Genomic DNA, 20,766 nt, shown 5'->3' with positions numbered 1-20,766 from the left:
GCCGCCAGTGCAGTGAATATTAAGTAGCCATGTGCGCGGCTACTGTAGCTGGCTCTCCCCGCCTCCTCTCCGCCCCCCACTGCGCATGTGCAAACAGTCTAACGCGGCTGTAGCCGCTCCAACGCCGTAGCATGCTGCACTTTGCACCGAACGTGCAGCATTACATGTAACGCAACGTGGGCTGTGTGAACAGCCCACTTGTGTTACATTGCTGTGCGTTGGGGGAGCGTTACAGGCGCACTAACGTGCGCCTGTAACGTCTTGGTGTGTAAGCAGCCTCAAAGTGGAATGCAAACAAGGGGAAAAGGATGTTTAAAAAACAGCTGCAATGGGGAATACTTTTATTCAACGCAGTGCAGAATTCTCCTTTAATAGTATCAGACTGTTGTCATTGATCTGCGCCTTTGTGGCTTAATCGCCAGCTGGGATGCTGCTTACCCTCAGATGCTAGTAAAGAGGAGTATACTCTGCTGAATGTTCACAGATTAGATGTTAGAATCAATAAAAAGCATCAAATCTAAGGGCCGGTTCACACTCAGCGATTTGCTCGCAATCGCGTTCTGCTCCGCAATAGAGTTCTGCGGGCAAAATCGCGCAATTCAGTGCGATTTGTGGTTGTGATTCCCGTTCAATAGATCGGGAATCACAGAGCAATCGCCTCCAAAATGATCAGCAAAGCGATGTTTCATATTGGGGCGATTCTTCAGCGAAGCGCAGCTACAATGTATCCCTATGGATACATTCACACTGCAGCGGCTGCGATTTCCATCAATCGCAAATGCACTGCATGTAGCGTTTTGGGGGCTCTGTGATTCTGATTCTGTTGAATGGGAATCACAAGCACAAAGTCAGCTGTTTTCTGCATAACCGCATGTGGTAATGCGTTATGAATCGAGGTCTATACGTCCAAATCCAGAGTTGTCTGAAGTTTCACCAGGTTAAACCCAGGCCTCGCCCTCAACTTACAAACAAATTCAAGGTACAGACAGTCCCCTACTTGCAAATGAATCACGTTACATCATTTTGGAGATACAAAGTTGTCTTTATGTATTAAATTTACAATACTGTTTTATTACTACATATTTCTGTTATTAAATGTTACAGTATTGTACACATTGTTATACACAAGGATGAAACCTGTTTGCTAGTAGGTGGCCGCCTGTACCGAATATAATCAGGGTATGCAGTACCAAGATTTATCTGCAGGTGGCAGTAGTGGCACAGTGTGGGTATATGTTTGGGATAAAATAACCAGGCATATAATGATGGTATGCAGTACCAAGATTCATCTGCTGATGGCAGTAGTGGAACAGTGTAGTTATATGTATGGGGTAATAAAAAAAATATATATTTTTATACCATTTGGCTGAAATACTTTCTGCAAATAATAAGTTTCACAAATTAAGTGTCTGATTATAAAACAGTTGCTATAAGTGTCCAACTAGCTCCCCCCTTCCTGTTACTAGGACCAGATGAAACATATAGCAGGCAGGGGCACTGCTGGTGTACTAGAACAGGAGTATAGGCATTGTTGTATAATCTGACATGATGTACATACACTAATAATATTGTTTAGCTGTATCGGATTGCTTTAATAAATATTTATTCTGGAAGAGACAAAATAATTGCTCTTTACGGCTTGAGAAAAGCCATCGTCAGATGTTTACAACACCGGATCAGCAAGCAAAGCATTGATCACAGATTAGCTCCTATGCTTCAATAGGATCAAATTAAAATGAAAGCTAATCTGACAGTGTTTAGTGACACCAATGTGAATACAGATTAGCCTTGATCTATTGTTATTCTAGAAGAACTACCCAGACCATGCTGGTAATAACAGTTAACAATGTGCAATTGTTTTTCATACTCCTTCATCCTCAAGTGCTTAGCTGAACCATTAGGCTATTGATTTTCGCCTCATGAATGCTAACTCTTCCATCTTCTCTATGTACTAGAATGAACAGCCTATCTTCTCGAAGGATGGCAGGAAGCTCTTCTTCGTGAGAGCGATTCCACAGCTGGGCCGCGGCAAGTTCCATCATATCGCCGTTTCTTCATCTCAGGTACTATAGTCTCAACTGTCTCCACTTGTCATCTACAGCATCAGAAATAAAGGCATGCTGCCTTCAGATGAGTGTTTAATGTTGACTTGCTTAAAGGTTCACCATTGTTCATACTAAAAAAAAAACACTCCAAGTAGCCAATAAGATATTGGACCTGAGTTTTGAATTGTGTCTCTTTACTCCTCACTTGTATAATTACCTTCAGGGTCAGTTTTAGCTACATATGGGAGGCAAAATTGGAGTCCCTCCTGACTGATTCCCTCCCCACCCCCTAATAGACCTGACCTCCCCTTCCAATGGAGTCCCGCCTAACGTTTGCTCCTGCAGAGTCTTCAGCAAAGTAGCATCTCACCTGTACCGGCCGGTGCACTCCTCTGTCAGTCTGTGGCTCTGTGCTCCCGGTCTTCCTGCACTGCTGGCTGCGTCTTCTCTGTGACCCATATTATTACATTATAACCTGCACCGGGTCACAGAAGAGAGGTGTCCCTGTGAGGATGAAGATGGGAGAGCATGGAACCACAGACTGACAGAGAAGACAGAGAAGTGAACTTGCTGTGACAGGTCAGACTACTACTCTGCCAAAGACTCTGCAGGGGCCCCGGGGTGCAACACTTATATTGGAAGGAAACCTGGGGGAAAAGCAGGAGCCGGCTTATGGCACTGGGGCAATTGCCCATGTTGCATGTTGCACCTGTGGTAGCACCATGGTAGCACCAGCCCTGATAACCCTTCAGTGCCATACTATACAAGGCAACCACATATTCTGCATTATTATTATTATTGATTTATGAGGGGCCCACATATTCTGTTGCGCTGTACATTATTCCAATGTAGATACAAATGTATGTATAATGGCAATGACACTAGTCCGTTTCAGACCTCAATAGGTCCCTTATCAAGCATTTAGACATTGGAATATGTTATTCTTGCAAATGTATATAATACACCGTTGCCCTTTGCAGGCATGGCATCTTCCACACTCCTGGCACTGACTTACTGAAAACCCTGTATTATATACATATACATTTGCAAGAATAACATATTCCAATGTCTAAAAGCTTGATAAAGGGCCCGTTGAGGTCATAAACAGCACTATACATCAAATGTTATTTGTATTGGAATAATACAACCTATTTGGCTGCATTGAAAATGAGTTTGGAACTTTTTTTGTGTATGTTAATAAAGTTTACTTATTTTGAACAAACCCCTCATAGTATTTGTTCTGTTACTGAACAATAAACGTGCATGCTTGGCTCTTCTAAGCGTGCATACGCCTTACTAAGGAGAGAGAAAGGCATGGCCCAGAGCCGACACCCTGCCAGCTCCACTCAAAGAGAATGTTATTTGCACCAAGGGGAAAATTGCATCAATACCAATTACAGGGCTATATACAAGTGGTGGTATTAAAAAGCAGTTAGAAAGAAATCATGCCTTTTTACACTGTGGCACCTGAGAATGGTTTCTTGCATGTAGAAGGCCTTGCTTACACGCATTCATGCTTACTTACTTTCTGTGAAATAAGACTAATTGTAACCTCATTCTATCGTTATATTGTAGGCTAACAACAGCAATGATAACCTTCAATCCATCACATCAGGAGACTGGGATGTCACTGATATTTTAGCATATGATGAAAAAAATCAGAAGATGTAAGTATATTCCTCACTTTGAACACCCCACCTGTGAGAAATATTGAAGCTGTTGATGCTGAATAGTTTGTAAAACATTCTGGTTCCCTAGCTGTCATGCTGATCCTCTGGCTGAAATACACACACCTCACATTTTCCTGTGCATGAAACACTGCTTACTCTTCTCCTGCCATATTTCACCCCATACCAATAGAGCCAAATATGACAAAAGAAAAAATATGTAGAGAGAAACTTTACATTAAAGGCAAACTCTACCCGGTGCAAACCCTACCACCTAATTCTGTCACCTGCACATAATTTCAGGGACAAAAGCAGATCAGGTGTTCGCCGACAGATTCACAAAGCCTTGCAAAGAAATTAGTTTCTTAAAAAAAAGTTTTGCAAATCTGTTTTCAACAGATTCACTCATCTCTATTCAAGATTAACTTATTTTAAGTTATTTATAACACACTTTCTCAAAACTTTTCTGTTGAAATATCTCACCTTATTTCTCCTTAAAGTGGATCCAAGATGAACTTTTACTCATTGCATAATTGTGTTCCTTTCCTATAGTTTATAGGGAATTCCTCAAGCCAAATACTTTTTTGTTTTTGTTTTAATACTCTAATTCCCTATAAACTAAACAAGCCCCACCCACAGTTTTCAGAGAGCCTTGGTAGTAGCAAGGGCTCATGGGGAGCTCACTCTGGGCAGGAGGAGGGGGAGGTATCGTACGTTAAAAAAGGGCGTCAGGAAAAAAGGGCGCAGGGTTTTAAACGATAAGCATGAATAACATTTAAAAAAAATTGTGCTATATTTCGTTTAAAAATAATGTTTTATAAAGTTATAAATCATTAAATAATGTGTATGAAATCGGTTAATCTTCCCTGTTTAAAAAGTGAAATGTATAATAACGTTTTATAAAACATTAATAAGAATTTTACTAAAACTATACCTAACCCTACTCTCATACAGAACCCTCCCTGTACCTACCCCTAACCCCTAGACCCCCCTGGTGGTGCCTAAACCTAAGACCCCCCTGTGATAAGCATTAATAACGTTTTAAAAAATATTGTGCTGTTTTTCGTTTAAAAATAATGTTTAAAAAATTATAAATCATTAAATAATGTGTAATCATGAGAAGCAGTTATAAAACATTAAAAGTCTCCGGGCGCCGTTTTTAAAACGTTATTTTTTTCCGGCGCCCTTTTTTCCTGTTGGGCGCCCATTAAACGATATTTATTATGGGAGTGAATGGCGGCGCCCTTTTTGTCCACTTGCCTCATGCGCCCAAATTTCCTGCCTCTGGTATTACTAGCCATAGATTTCAGAGGCAGAGGGGAGGAGGAGGGGGGATTAGGTATTTTTCAAAGTCTGAGGCCCGGTGCACACCAAAAACCGCTAGTAGATCCGCAAAATGCTAGCAGATTTTGAAACGCTTTTTCTTATTTTTCTATGGCGTTTTGCTAGCGTTTTGCGGATTGCTGCAGCGGATTTCAGTATAGTACATTTCATATATTTTTACAGTAAAGCTGTTACTGAACAGCTTCTGTAACAAAAACGCCGGCAAAACCGCTCTGAACAGGCGTTTTTCAGAGCGGTTTGCGTTTTTTCCTATATTTAACATTGAGGCAGAAACGCCTCCGAAATCCAAAAAATGCCTCACCCCAGCATTTTTCGTTTCTGCAAAACGCCTCCCGCTCTGGTGTGCACCACCCCATTGAGATACATTGACCAAGCGGATCCGCAGCCGCAAGCGGCTGCAGAAACGTTGAAAAAGCCGCTCGGTGTGCACCAGCCCTGAGTGCTGATGGTGCAGATAAGCTTGCCTCTGTGTAATGTTTACAAACAACATGTCTGCTGTCACTGTATCACACCAAGAAATAATCATATTGTAGTAAAGCTGTTTGCAGACAGATTTCCTGTGTAAACCATCTAAACTGTACATAAGATATATAGACAAGTTACTTGTTATAGTTAGATTTTTATCTCGGATCCGCTTTAAATGACTAAGCAGCTCATTTGTAAACACAAGATGTCAGCCCATGTCTGCTTTCATGAAAGCAGTAAGTAGACAAACTACAGATTTGTTGCAGATTTTCTAACAGCTGTAACAAAAACATATTTTTTTCTTTGAAGGTTATTATGCTGTTTCTTATCTTTTAGAGCAGAGAGGAAGTTCTGAGTTCAGGTCCACTTTCAGCCACCAGCAAGCCAGAAAATACTAAGAATAATTTTAACAGTACTTTTTCACTTACTTTTTGAATTGCAGAGTGCTGAAAAGATAAATTAAAAAAGAAGAAAAATATCTCCTAGGAGAAAACTCAGAAGAAAAAGTGAATTGAATAAAGGCCAGGGGCATAACTAGAGGGGAGCTGCGCCTGTGATTGCAGGGGGCCCAGAGCTGTGTGGGACCCCAGCTACCAACTTTCTCTTCCTCAGATACAGGGGCCCATCCTTTACAGCAGGTGTTGTTGTGGCTACTTGTTATGGGTGTGACGAATCATGATGGCCACACTTGTTTTAGGACCCTTGTTGTGAGATGGGCCCCAGGGCTATGGAGCGCACCAAGGGGAGGCAAAAGAAAGGGGTGTAAACGTTTGTGGGCCCCATCAGTATCACTGGGGGGCCCCTGTAACGATTGTGGAACTTTCTCCGTGATCAGCGCACAACGCATGCGCTGACACGGCGGAAATCCTCCACAAGCGTGTAATTGCAGGCACCCAGCAAAAGGTGCTACGCACCTGTAGAGGGAAATTCCTGTCGGCAGATGGCGCTGGGGAGTGAAGAGGAACCAATCCTCTGTACCTCCACAAATGCCAGACAGGAATTGTACGAAGCGCAGAACGCAATCGCAAGAGAGGCGATTGCGAATGAGAACGAGCAAAGGGACAGGTTGTATGTGTGTGCGCCAATCCAGTCGCCACCCCGCGACCGCGCACACACAACAGCAGATATGAAATAGGAATGCGATCGCGAGAGGTGCGATCGCCAGACGTGACACAAGGCAGATCAGAATAGAATATGAGGGTAGCAAAGGCACAGCAAATAATACAATGAGAAGATGCGGAAAATAACAAACGCTAGCTAACCGCGAACACCGCACTCATTCGCAACAGTGCACGCGGTTATGCGCGGTCTCCACGTGATAAGCACAATAGAGACAAGCACGCCTAACTAACCATCGACAGACAAACATGAAACAGAGGACGCGAACGCTTGCTTAACGGTTACCTCACCGAGCCTCCAGCAAGCGGTCGTAGCAGACAAGACAGACACACGAAAACAGGGACAAGCGAGAGATAGGATCCACAGCACTAGCGAAAAGTGGCTAGCGCGATCCATGTACAGAGTAGCAGAACAGAAGGATCCACAGCACTAGCGAAAAGTGGCTAGCGCGATCCCAGGAGACAGAACAGAAGGATCCACAGCGCTAGCAAAAAGTGGCAAGCGCGATCCCAGGAGACAGAACAGAAGGATCCACAGCGCTAGCGAAAAGTGGCTAGCGCGATCCAGAGAGGCAGAACAGAAGAGATAGCTGGTAGCAACCGCTGCACCAGCTATGCTCCAAGAACAGAGATCAGAACGACTTCCTATCGACCACCGCTGGGACAGGACAATCGCAACAGACAAACAAAACAGATAAACAATCCTAACTGCACTAGGGAAATCTGCCTAGCCCAGTTTCCAGGAATTACTCTAAGCTGATCTTGGGAAAGACATGGTACTTATAGTACACGCCTCCAATGAATGTGGCCAGGCAATTTGCATGACAACGTATGCAAATTCCTCTACAAGCACAAGCTGCAAAACTGACAGAAGCTCTTCTTTCCAGAGTCCTGCAGCATGCAAACCTACACAATGGTCAAAAGGCTGCCTGCCTGCACAGGCAGCTGAGCAAATCATCACAGTACCCCCCCCCCCCTCCAGGGTCGAATTCCAGACGACCCTCAAAACTGCTATTAGCAACAGACTCAAACTGAAGACTCATGAAGGTCGGGGCAGCCCGACAAGGTCCAATTCCAGAGTCAGTCCACCCGAAACCGACCTCATCGGAAACAGAAGCCACCGAAACATGCCCATCAGCACTACCAGTCTCAGCACAACACCCATCAGGACTGTGAACGCCAGAGAAGAAGCCATCGACACCCTCCAGACAATACCCACCACCTTCCAAGGAGCTTCCGAAAACACCAAACCCGCCACAATACCTGTTTGAAGTGTCCCTTACAACACAAAAGCCACCGTTGATCTTATCCAGGGTACCAAGCAAAATTTCTCCCGGAATCTCCCAGAACCTTTTGAAGCTCCACAGAGATCCCAAGAGGGCAGAACAATCACCAGGCTCACATGGAGAATTACCAAGAACCCCCATGGAACCAATGACAATTCCGAATTCAGAATTACGAGGACACCCAACAAGATCAAGACTTTCAGGGACTCGGATACAAATTCAGAAATTTCTGTGACAATAATATCATCATTGACTACATATGAGTGAAGCTCCATCAGAGCTGAAAAGGTAGCCAGCAAGGCAGCAATGCCTACGGAAGAGGGTAACACCTCAGAAGGACTTGGGGGGCAGGAGACATCTCCTACAAGTTCTGCACCCTTTGAGAGGAACTCGGAGACCTCCAGAACATCAAACAAGACCTCAGGAACATCATTTTTCAAGTTTTCTAAGAAGGATTCTGTACTATCCATGTTACAGGGCAAAACTGGAACTTTATTTTGAGAACAGGGCAGATGTCCCAGGGAAGGTTCCACCATAAACTGAGACTGAATTTCATCATCATGAGTGGAACGTATAGGAATATTCACTGGACCACACACTGACTCCCTAACTTTAATCTCGCTGCACCCAGAATTCTGCGTAGCAGTCAAACTAGCTTGCAGCTCCAAAACTGCAGAAAGACAGGTAAAAATAGCAGCAATACCTAGACGAGCCTCTAGGGGCAGGGCAGGAGATATTGTACAAGGCAATATTGACTCATCCAGAGTACAGGGTGGAGAGTCAGAACTTTCTTCAAAGCAAGAAAGGGACTCCCAAATGTCAGTGTGATTGGACATCGTTTTGTTATTCATGGTACAGGGCAGGCTCAGAGAAAGCGTCTCCGAATAAGGCAAAGAAGGTTCAGCATCAGATTCGCAAAACCGAAGCGCTGTCTCACTCTTAGATTCGGCTAACAATGTCGAATCCGAGGAATCAGAACGCAAAACCTGCGAATCAAAATTCACTTTAGGTTGTGAAACTGATGCTTCCATAGCGCAAACCTCCGCGATCTGCGGAGCAGACTGCAAGGCATCTAGGACCACAACACTGGAGCAACTGTCTCCAGGCAACGGGCCCTTACAGGTGAGAACAGGGTGAGACAGGGAATCATTTGCAGAAGAAATAGCGACAACAACAGGATAAACTTTATTAGGCATATTAATTTTACTTTTGACGCTGCACAGTCGAGAAACTTTCCCCATAGCAGGGTCACAGATGGAAGATCTCAAAGATCTGTTTCTAAAAGACAAAGGATCCCACACATCCTTGAGGAAACCGGCAGACTCATGCCGATCACAATCTGCAGGAACATCCGAGAAACAGGCATCAGATCGCACAGATTCAAACTGCACACTGTCAGGAGAGAATCCTTCAGGATTCGCACAGGAATCAACCACAGCGGCATACTCATTCATTTCAGATTGCACAAAGTCAAGACTCTCATGCTTTACCCCAGAAAGGCAGGAACAATCATCCGACAACAATGTCTCTTTATTGGAATCAATTGGTTGTTGTGTGTGCAACTCATCCAAAATCATTTGCCATACATAGATCACCAGATCCACATCATCCTTGTCACATTCATCAGAATCAATCAGAAGGTACATAGAATCAAGACAAGCATTCAAGACATCTTCGCTTTTTGCGATGTAAAAATCGCAAAAGGCTTTCCAATCAAAATCGAATTCCTCCAGCAAGGCCCCAACATCCCAGGAAGCAAATGGAGGTTCAAACAGGCCAGTATCCAGATAATCTCCATAGGGGTGGAGTTCAGGAACAAGAACAGATTTTTCAACTGCTTTAATGTAGTGTGCGATCCTACCTATAGCAGGATCCACATAAGCTTTGGATTGGGGCAAAAAACCTGGAAACTGATCAGCAGATGCATTATAAACATCATTATCATACTGCATGGTTTTGCCCATTTCAGACTTGACAGAAATAACCTCTTTATTTGTGGTTGCTATGGGCAACGGATCTTTCCGCTGGGAAGCCTTCCTAGATCTTTTACGTTTAGACTTAGAGGCTTTGGATGGCTGCTTTATGGATGAAAGAGTAGATGGAACAGCTGATTGAGCTGCTGACAACAACTCATTAAGGGGGTATGGTAATTGAGGTAATCTCAGCCAATTGTGAATTAAAAAGGCCAAGAATTCCAGGGGTCTTTGACTCAGGGTGGTATGATCTAACACATCATAAGCCCACATTGACATTTCGCCCCCCAACAGAATGTAGACCATTTGGGGGGCCCAGGTAGACACTGGGGTGCATTGGAATTCAGGGTTCGCTAACAGTTTCGTACACTCAGACAAAAATTAGTCTGCTGATTCAGGTTCAAGTTTTTTAAATCTCTTAAAGGTACAAGAGCCATATTCGACAAAATCGTACAAATCGGAAATTCCGTCTACACTGGGGTTTTGGGTTTGGCTGGTCATACTGTAACGATTGTGGAACTTTCTCCGTGATCAGCGCACAGCGCGTGCGCTGACACGGCGGAAATCCTCCACAAGCGTGTAATTGCAGGCACCCAGCAAAAGGTGCTACGCACCTGTAGAGGGAAATTCCTGTCGGCAGATGGCGCTGGGGAGTGCAGAGGAACCAATCCTCTGTACCTCCACAAATGCCAGACAGGAATTGTACGAAGCGCAGAACGCAATCGCAAGAGAGGCGATTGCGAATGAGAACGAGCAAAGGGACAGGTTGTATGTGTGTGCGCCAATCCAGTCGCCACCCCGCGACCGCGCACACACAACAGCAGATATGAAATAGGAACGCGATCGCGAGAGGTGCGATCGCCAGACGTGACACAAGGCAGATCAGAATAGAATACGAGGGTAGCAAAGGCACAGCAAATAATACAATGAGAAGATGCGGAAAATAACAAACGCTAGCTAACCGCGAACACCGCACTCATTCGCAACAGTGCACGCGGTTATGCGCGGTCTCCATGTGATAAGTACAATAGAGACAAGCACGCCTAACTAACCATCGACAGACAAACATGAAAAAGAGGACGCGAACGCTTGCTTAACGGTTACCTCACCAAGCCTCCAGCAAGCGGTCGTAGCAGACAAGACAGACACACGAAAAAAGGGACAAGCGAGAGATAGGATCCACAGCACTAGCGAAAAGTGGCTAGCGCGATCCAGGTACAGAGTAGCAGAACAGAAGGATCCACAGCACTAGCGAAAAGTGGCTAGCGCGATCCCAGGAGACAGAACAGAAGGATCCACAGCGCTAGCGAAAAGTGGCTAGCGCGATCCCAGGAGACAGAACAGAAGGATTCACAGCGCTAGCGAAAAGTGGCTAGCGCAATCCAGAGAGGCAGAACAGAAGAGATAGCTGGTAGCAACCGCTGCACCAGCTATGCTCCAAGAACAGAGATCAGAACAACTTCCTATCGACCACCGCTGGGACAGGACAATCGCAACAGACAAACAAAACAGATAAACAATCCTAACTGCACTAGGGAAATCTGCCTAGCACAGTTTCCAGGAATTACTCTAAGCTGATCTTCAAACAGAGAGTAAGGCTGACACCCCACCAGGAGTGTTACATAGGACGAAATCCTTATGACCAGCCAAGCATTGTGGGAAAGACATAGTACTTATAGTACACGCCTCCAATGAATGTGGCCAGGCAATTTGCATGACAACGTATGCAAATTCCTCTGCAAGCACAAGCTGCAAAACTGACAGAAGCTCTTCTTTCCAGAGTCCTGCAGCATGCAAACCTACACAATGGTCAAAAGGCTGCCTGCCTGCACAGGCAGCTGAGCAAATCATCACAGCCCCATGAATTGTAAGTACACTAAGGTCTTGTTCACGTTGCGGTCGGCTTGTGTGTCTGTCCGCGGTGGGCTTATTTTGAGGCGTTTTTTCTTTCCGATTCCCGGCGCTTGGTGGGCGATTCTTTTTTGTGGTTAGCAGTTTCCGACGCGTTTTTCCCGAGTGTTTTGGTAATTCACTCCCTGACATCAATCAGGAAGTGAACTCTTTGATCCGGGATAAGAATACATACAATGTATTTATTCTTAAAAACGCGAATGCAATTGCTCCACAAAGCGGTTTTGTGAGCGTTTTGCGTTTTACCTATACCTTCTACTGAGGTGGAATAAAAAATGGCTCAAGCACCGCTTATCTAAACGGATCGGAAACAAACCACTTAGATATGAACTATCTCATAGAGAATCATTGTGTAAGCGCTTTCAGGGCGATTTTGTAAAATCACCCGCACTTTAAAAATAACAAAATCGCTTGCAGTGTGAACAAGCCTTAATGCTGGGCATACACGACATACTATCTAGCAGGTAGTGCGCCGGTATCGAGCCAGCAGCTTGATGCCGGCGCGTCACCGCTCGTCCGCGCATGCGTGCGGATCGATACCCGCTCGTCCCCGCGGGCACTTCCTTCTCAGCGCTCATCAGCGCTTCGTTTTTGCCTATTGTCTTCCCACGGGGATCGAGCCGGGAATCGATCCATGCGGTGATCGGACATGTTGGAAATTATCAATCGAGCCATCAGTGGCTCGATTGATAAGAAGAATCTGGGCCGTGTATGCCCAACATAACACCTGAAAGTTTGTAGAGGCCTGCTACTGCTCCATACTTGTTCACTTCAACATAGGAAACATGCACAAAGCCAGGCCTGAGATCCCCAGCCACACTGCTGCACTTGCCCCTTCCTGTGATAATTGAATAGGTGCCGCTGTGTTGCTATTGTTGCTGTGAACCCTGGGAGATTTGGACATGAGTGGGTCATTGTTCAACAAGCCATCTGTCATGCTGCAGTCCTGACACCGGGCCTTGGGTAATTACCAGGAGCGGAGAAGGGTCAGAGTTTCCTCGATAAGACTCCAACAAATAAGTCATTTGCTAATCATTTTTTTAAGCTCCTCTAATCAGCGGTTTGCAAAAAAATCTTTATTCATCAGGCACAAAATAATATGCCCTATAGTTTTCCTTACACAGCTCGGGACTGCCCGTTTGGAGATAAGAGAAGGAGCCTTGCATTGTGATCTAGGGCTGGCTGTGCTTTTGTTATGGAGAAGAATGTTTGGAGCATCTTGATACACTAAATTAAAAAACTGGGGCCACTGCTCACCGAGATAACTCAACCAGCTTGATTCAGAGAGCTGTAATGACAACTCACATTCCTTCAGCGACCACAGCGAGATCTATCCTCCCCGGATTCAGGAGGAAATAATGAATTATATTTCCTTGCCGGGTTTCCCAAGAGATATAGAATTTTTTTGCGTTGGGTCACAGATACTTGACTCTTGGGTCGTAGAATCATTTACAATTCACAAAGGTTTCAATAAGAGACGGAATCTTCTCATCAGCCTCAGCACCCTCTCCTGCTATTCTGGAAGGAAATTCTGCTGAGGTCTCCGGATGTCGGAGATTAAAGGAATAAAATCTACTGAAAAAAAAAAATGTGGGTCGCATGAAAGAGATAATATATTATTGTCGGTGTTAACAAAAGAGTTCTCTCGTGTGAGAATACACTTGCAGCGATGTAGACACATCCGGCCGCGCTTTGTCATTTAACACCTCCGATTATTCCGAGTCCTAAAAAAAGACGTGACACCAAAGTCTTGAAATATAACCAAAAGATGTGGAAAAATAAAAAGGGGAATAACTAGAGAGATAGCCAGCAAAAATGTTTTAAAGGACCACTATCAAGAAAAATTGTAGAATTTAAAATACATGTAAACAGATATAAATAAAAAGTATGTCTTTTCCTGAGTAAAATGAGCTATAAATTACTTTTCTCCTATATTGTTGTCACTTACAGTAGTTAGTAGAAATCTGACAGAACTGACACGTTTTTAACTAGTGCATCTCCTCTTGGGAGATTCTCAGTATTTAATGTATTCTTTATAAAAGCACTCCCTGGAAATGATCTATGTAAAGATTGGCAATGCACTTCTTGTTCCTCGTTGTAACAATGGAATTCATAGCATCGCAATGGTAAAATTATCTTGCTATATCTGCACATTGCAGCTTTAGCATTATTTATTAAATCTAACCAACCACTGGCACTTGGGCACCTGCGTTCAGCTAACTGCGCAACCTGCACTACATAGTCAGTATAAGAAACAGTAAAATTCATCTGCCTTGACTATGTGGGGCAACATTACCAATATTTAGTGACTATGGCGAGCCAAAGCAACTGCTTTGGACTGGAGTTACTGTATACATGTAATAAGGAGAAATGATCAGTTTCTACTATATGATTTATCCTGCATACAAAATCACGCCAGAAACAACAACGTGCTATAGAAAAAGGACAAGTAGATCCTATAATTACCGCACCAAACCACAATGTAGATTAATAATAATAAACTTTATTGAGACAACAATGGGAAAAAGGGTGGAGCTAAAACAAAACATAGTCAAAAATGAATGAATGCATATTTATATAAAAATGAATATATATATGTATGTAGCAGTTTTTCAAGAGGCACCCCAAAGTGTTAGCTCTTTCTTCCTTCAAATGTCACACTGCAGCTACTGCAAAGATGTATCCTTTTCACCAAATGCAATCTGTACCAGTCACACAGTAGCGCTCAAGTGATCCACATCAGGATGCTACCATTTATTTCTTCCACCTCCCCTGATGACGGCGGAAGGCCGTAACTAGTTGGGGCGAGAGCTGGCAGTGCTGCATATTTGATCGCAAGTATATCTGCGGAGTACCACATAAAGTGGGAAGTGTATTAGCCAGGATGGTCTCTACTGGAGTAGGAGCCTCTGAGTGTGAGTGTTATTTGCTGCATTCCTGAAAACTTGTACTTAAATAAAGGGTCTTTGGAACTTTTCCACTGAGAGAATCCTTTTTTTGTCTTGTGCACTGAGTTGCGCCCTTAGGTATCTAAAGAACCTATGTGGGATCCCTGGAGGTGGAAGAAATATATGGTAGGATCCTGATGTGGATCACTTGAGCACTACTGTGTGACTGGTACAGATATATATATATATATATATATATATATATATATATATATATATATATATATATATATATATATAGTATATATATTAGGGATGAGCAGAAACTACGCCAGTGCGAATTTACGCATCTTAGTTCACATCTATGCATCGTAGTTCGTAGGCGAAGTTTAAAAACTACACTTACGAATTTACGCATAGCAAAGTACTGCTACACGTAGTATACGCCTGCTACACATAGTTAACATGTGTATTGCGAAGTGAACTACGAATGCGTTACTCGCGTCTATTTTTCGGCGTAGGATTGTATGCTTACAAAATTACGCATTGGAAAGGCGAATGTACGCGTGGAAGTGTTCCGCCATAAGCATTTAAACACATTTAAGTTAATGCACACATTTTTACGCATAAGGGCATAAGCGTCTGCATACACTACGCTTCGCACTACGCGTAATTGCGTATTTTAATGCGTATCGACGAGTGTGACAACACCCCTGGCGCTGCCCCAACCTAATGAAAAATGTCCCCCATGCCCAGTGTAAAGATTACATTACCTGTCTGCAGCCTGCGCTTGTCCTCTGGGCGCACTCCGATCTACATACGAGCGTGCCCTCGTGGTTTCCTAGTAAGGAGGCGCGTGTGACGTCACACACAGGTGCCCTTACTAAGAAACCACGTGGGGCGTGTGTGTATGCAGAACAGAGAAAACCCGGAAGCCAGCAGGGGACAAGCACAGGCCGCGGACAGGTAATATATACTTTACACTAGGCACAGGGGACATTTTTCTTTAGGTTGGGGCAGCGGCGAGGCGGCGCATGCGGTGTCACAAGGCCGATTCCGGATGGATTTCCGCATGAAATTGATCAGGAATCAGCCTGCAGTGTATGGGCAGCTGACAATCTCTTTCTAATCAGATTAGAGATAGATTTGTCTCTTGGTCGAATCTGCCCATACATCGCTAGATATATGGATACCTTTACTGAGGAGAGACCATGGAGAAACAAGCCGCGTCCCCTAGTGTGCCGCCGAGATTCGCTGCCCAGTGGCTTCATCCAGGCGTATTTCATTTCCTACATAATTTCACCTATTGATATTCACTAGTAATAAGCTGCTATGGCAGCCACATGGACCTGTTCTACATCAAATCAAAAGGTTTAAAAAATATAGAAGTATAAAGTATAGTCGAACTTAACACAGATACATATGTATATATGAGGGAATATATGTTTCCATTTCCATTACACAATCCCTTTTCTCAGATATTTTAGATCAAACAAGAGCCCCGGTTGTAAAGCTGTGGATTCATCATTTGGGACTATGGAGTAATTGAACATATTTCAAAGTCACTGCGGTTTTCCCCTTCAGCATTTCAGGCTTTAATTATTTTGCTTTCTCGTTGTGTGCCTCCACCTGCTGATACTTCATATCTTTCATGTTCGGGTTATATTCCCTGTGCCTAATCTATAATCTTCTTAATTTCATGTAGCTACTTCCTCAGCACAGAAGATGGTCCAACCAGGAGACACTTATACAGGTAAATAAGCTTTAATTAATTGAATTTAATTCAAAGTGCGCTGCTCAACATTATCATGCATTCATGCACCCTACTGACATTGGGATGAATATTTAAAGACAATCTACCGTTATTTAATTGTTAATGTAACTCTGAGCTTCATATCTGTATGGCAAATCTCTACTGTATAGTTCAGTACTACGAAATAGGAATACTGCTCTCTAATGGTTCATTAATTAACCACTGTGGACTGTTTGAAGTTGGTCAGTGTCTTAGAACGGGTTGTTACATATTGTGCATAGTTCCAACTACAGCGTGCTGTTGGTGACGGAATCTACTAATATAGGCCCATAGTACCATAGAATAATGCTGAATAACGCCTTATCTTAAAGTAAAAATTTCACTTTGCCATAAGCCTACAAAGAAACATTATTCTACCTGCCTTTGACCTAAAAGCAATTTCATGTTTGTTAAAAACACAATTACGCCACCCCGTTACCAAAGCAGCAAGTGTGGAAGAAACCATCTTTCATAATAATGTAAGATCCAGTTTAATCAGAAAGCTTTGGGGTCAGAAGAATACAATTACATTCACTGTAAATTGCACACAGAAGCTTTATCTCCAGCAGTCATAGATAAAACAACAGCTTCTGGCAGTCTGGAGAGCTCACTGGGCGTACGTGTCATTTGGCCGCGCTTGAGCTGGGAGCAGAGTGAGACGAATGACGGCTCACCCTGCTGCGCCGCAATACCCCGGGGACATTAAATACTGTTCCCCCTACGAGTTGTAGCAACTCAGAGGGAGATGTAATTCTGGGTCTGGCAATCGCCAGAGCACCGAATAACCCTTGACAATAGTGCTATGGCTGTGCCAAGCTTCGGCGCTCGAATAAGCCTGCTAAGAGAAAGTAACCCTATTGACCATTTCAGTGAGTTGATCTTTCTTAGACAGTTTGACGTTATGATATTTTGTCAAGCCTACTGGAACAGGGTAGTAGTTTATGGTAGTTAGTTTTAAATCTGAAATCAGTGCACACTATAGAAAATGGTCCCAGTGCTTGAGCTTTAAAGAGAAACTCCAACCAAGAATTGAACTTTATCCCAATCAGTAGCTGATACCCCCTTTTACATGAGAAATAGAATGATTTTCACAAACAGACCATCAGGGGGCGCTGTGTGACTGATTTTGTGCTGAAACCACTCCCACTAGAGGCTCTGAATACCGCGGTACTCTGGGCAAACTGCCACAATGTAACAATGTTCACAGACAGGAAATGGCTGTTTAGAGCTGTCTAACAGCCAGAATAGCTAGAAACAGCTACATACATGCCCACAGTAACAATGTCACCATGTAATACATGTCAGAATGTGAATCTGGGAGAGGAAAGATTTTACAATGAGCAAACACTGACTAAATCATTTATACATAATTATGGTAAAAATGAAGCACTTTTTTTATTACATTATTTTCAGTGGAGTTCCTCTTTAAGTAAGCCACGTGTAGAGTAACACGTTATATAAGGCAGTCTGAGCTGGAAGAATATATGCATACATGAAACAATGCCGTCCACAAATATGAGCCCCCAGAAAAATCAAAAGTAGAATATTATTAAATGTACAGATATTCTACTGTCACAATGCAAATGACCATACCCTCCCACTACCGATGCCTAACGTTACCCCCTCCCCCCACGTCTAGCCTTAATTACCCCCCACGGCTAACCTTAAGCACCACCCCCCGGCGAACCTTGATCACCCCCTTCCCCATAGCTAACCTCAAACCCCCCCATGGCTAACTTTAATCATGTCCACTCTTAACACCCCAACCCCCGATGCCAATCTGCAGCCATATTTTTTGCATTGCAGGCGGTCTCGGTGCTCATTATTGATCAGACGCCCACATCCCCCCCCCTCCACCCACACACACACATACACCGCCCATCGCTGCTAGCGGGTGGCTAAATTTCCTGCTTCAGAATATACAGCCAGTTCTACATTGGTAAAATTTGTTAATCTGAACATATCCCCCTAGCTGTGACCGTGCATGCAATGCCTGGTCTTGGGGAGCAGGGGGTGGAGAGAGGATTGTTTATATAGTCAAAGTCAATGTACTTGTGTCTGCAGCAGTAAGTAAACATATTAATAGAAAACCTAAAGAGTTTTGCAATATAATGTAAATGCAAGATTGTTTATCAGAGCATTTCTGTAAGAATTGAGTTATAGAGAAAATGAGAGCTAACTAGGGCTTTGATTCAGCATGCAGACTTGGCAACCCCAGGCTGGACTGGGAATAAGGAAAATGGAACGTTTGACTGACATCCTTTGCTAATTATATTTTCCTTTCAGCACCAACACAAATGGGAGCTTCAACAGGCAATGCATATCGTGCCTACTGATTGAAAACTGCACTTATGTCAGCGCTTCCTTCAGCCACACTCTGGAGTACTTCTTGCTGAAATGTGAAGGTATTACAGTCTGTACAATCCATTAACTTCTCTCCTAGAATAATACATGACCGAGTGCCCAGGCACAAAATGGTGATATGAGTACAATCACATCAGACTGGGAACTGGGATCATTTTATTTGCTATTGTTAAAGAATCAATGAGTATATCTAACTGTAACTCCCTTGATCACTCTACATAGTTATTATAAAAATAATATTATGCACCGTGTCTCTTTACTGTAAGAGATAATCATAATGAAAATCAGTTACAGTTATACGGCCCTTTAAGACTCTATTAACCACCCTGGCGTTCTATTTAAATTGCCAGGGTGGCGGCGGCAGGGTTTTTTTCATGTCATTTTTTTTTTCATGCTGGCAACTGAAAGTTGGCAGCATGAAAGCCCACTAGAGGGCGCACATGGTGCGCCCTTCTGCTCGCTTTCGGCGATCACAAGTAATAAGAAATCCCGCGGAGAGCGAGATTTCTTGTTGGGCTTACCCCGTCGCCATGGCGACGATCGGGATGACATCATGGACGTCAGCCGCCTAAGATCCAGCCCTTTGCGCTGCCCGAAAGTGTTTGGTCTGGGCAGCGCAGGGCTCTGGTGGGGGGGGGCTCTTCCGCCGCTGCGTGCGGGCGATCGCCGCTGAGTGGCGGCGATCAAAGACCACACGCAGCTAACAAAGTGCTAGCTGCGTGTGGCGCACTTTATTTTAAGTAAATCGGCCCAGCAGGGCCAGAAATATCATCTGAGCTTGTCCATACCGCCAGGAAGGTTAAAGGGGTATGAGAATCAGCATTTCTTCTTTGCTCTAAAAGATTATTTACAGCCTTAAACCTATTACTACCACAAAAAACAATTGCAGTAGAACAGCATTCAAACAGTTAAACGCAGAACTTTGTTATTCAGTGGAAAGCTTGTTGCTTCAGCGGAAAGCTTCTGGCCACATCCAAAGAGGTGATAATAAGTGCTGAAACTGATCTCTCTCTGCTTCTAGTATGTGTGCAGTTGAGAAGTGATCACTAGATAGATTTTAATATTTAAATACAGCAGCTATGCAATAAAATGCAATGGCAGCTTTCAGAGCAGATAAACTGTACTTTTGTAATTTGTAGACAGACAATATTACTTATGAACAATAGCAAGTATGATAACTGAATGGGTAATAAGTAGGAAAACACCTCTTTATTAACCACTTGAGGACCCACCCTTTACCCCCCCTTAAGGACCAGCGCTGGTTTGAGTGATCTGTGCTGGGTGGGCTCTGCAGCCCCCAGCACAGATCAGGGTGCAGGCAGGGAGATCAGATTGCCCCCCTTTTTTCCCCCCTATGGGGATGATGTGCTGGGGGGGTCTGATCTCTCCTGCCTGCTGTGGGTGGCGGGGGGGGCACCTCAAAGCCCCCCTCCGCGGCGAAATCCTCCCCCTCCCTCTCCTACCTGGCCCCCTCCTGGAGATCCTGCTGCACAGGACGCTATCCGTCCTGTGCAGCCAGTGACAGGCTGTCTCCTGTCACATGGCGGCGATCCCCGGCCGCTGATTGGCCGGGGATCGCCGATCTGCCTTACGGCGCTGCTGCGCAGCAGCGCCGTACAAATGTAAACAAAGCGGATTATTTCCGCTTGTGTTTACATCTAGCCTGCGAGCCGCCATCGGCGGCCCGCAGGCTATTCACGGAGCCCCCCGCCGTGATTTGACAGGAAGCAGCCGCTCGTACGAGCGGCTGCTTCCTGATTAATTAGGCTGCAGCTGGCGACGCAGTACTGCGTCACTGGTCCTGCAGCTGCCACTTTGCCGACGCACGTTATGAGTGTGCGGTCGGCAAGTGGTTAAAGAGACACTGAAGCGAAAAAAAAAATGATGATATTATGATTTGTATGTGTAGTACA

General features: G+C 44.2%; 1 protein-coding gene across 6 annotated transcripts in view; it reads left to right on the top strand.

Moving 5' to 3' along the window:
• Positions 1–20,766, top strand: part of DPP6 (dipeptidyl peptidase like 6) — a 1,780,442-nt gene that overhangs the window by 1,685,503 nt on the left and 74,173 nt on the right. For all 6 annotated transcript variants that reach the window (XM_068235887.1, XM_068235889.1, XM_068235888.1 and 3 more), the window contains exons 13-16: positions 1,956–2,063; positions 3,621–3,712; positions 16,403–16,450; positions 18,776–18,894. In XM_068235887.1, coding sequence (XP_068091988.1) covers positions 1,956–2,063; positions 3,621–3,712; positions 16,403–16,450; positions 18,776–18,894 — 367 coding nt within the window. The remainder of the gene's footprint in view (positions 1–1,955; positions 2,064–3,620; positions 3,713–16,402; positions 16,451–18,775; positions 18,895–20,766) is intronic.

This window comes from Hyperolius riggenbachi, chromosome 5 (genome assembly GCF_040937935.1).
Source record: "Hyperolius riggenbachi isolate aHypRig1 chromosome 5, aHypRig1.pri, whole genome shotgun sequence".
In the NCBI taxonomy this organism is placed as follows: domain Eukaryota; kingdom Metazoa; phylum Chordata; class Amphibia; order Anura; family Hyperoliidae; genus Hyperolius; species Hyperolius riggenbachi.
The sequence above is the reverse complement of the archived record's forward strand: the minus strand, read 5'-3'. Positions and strand labels throughout refer to the sequence as shown.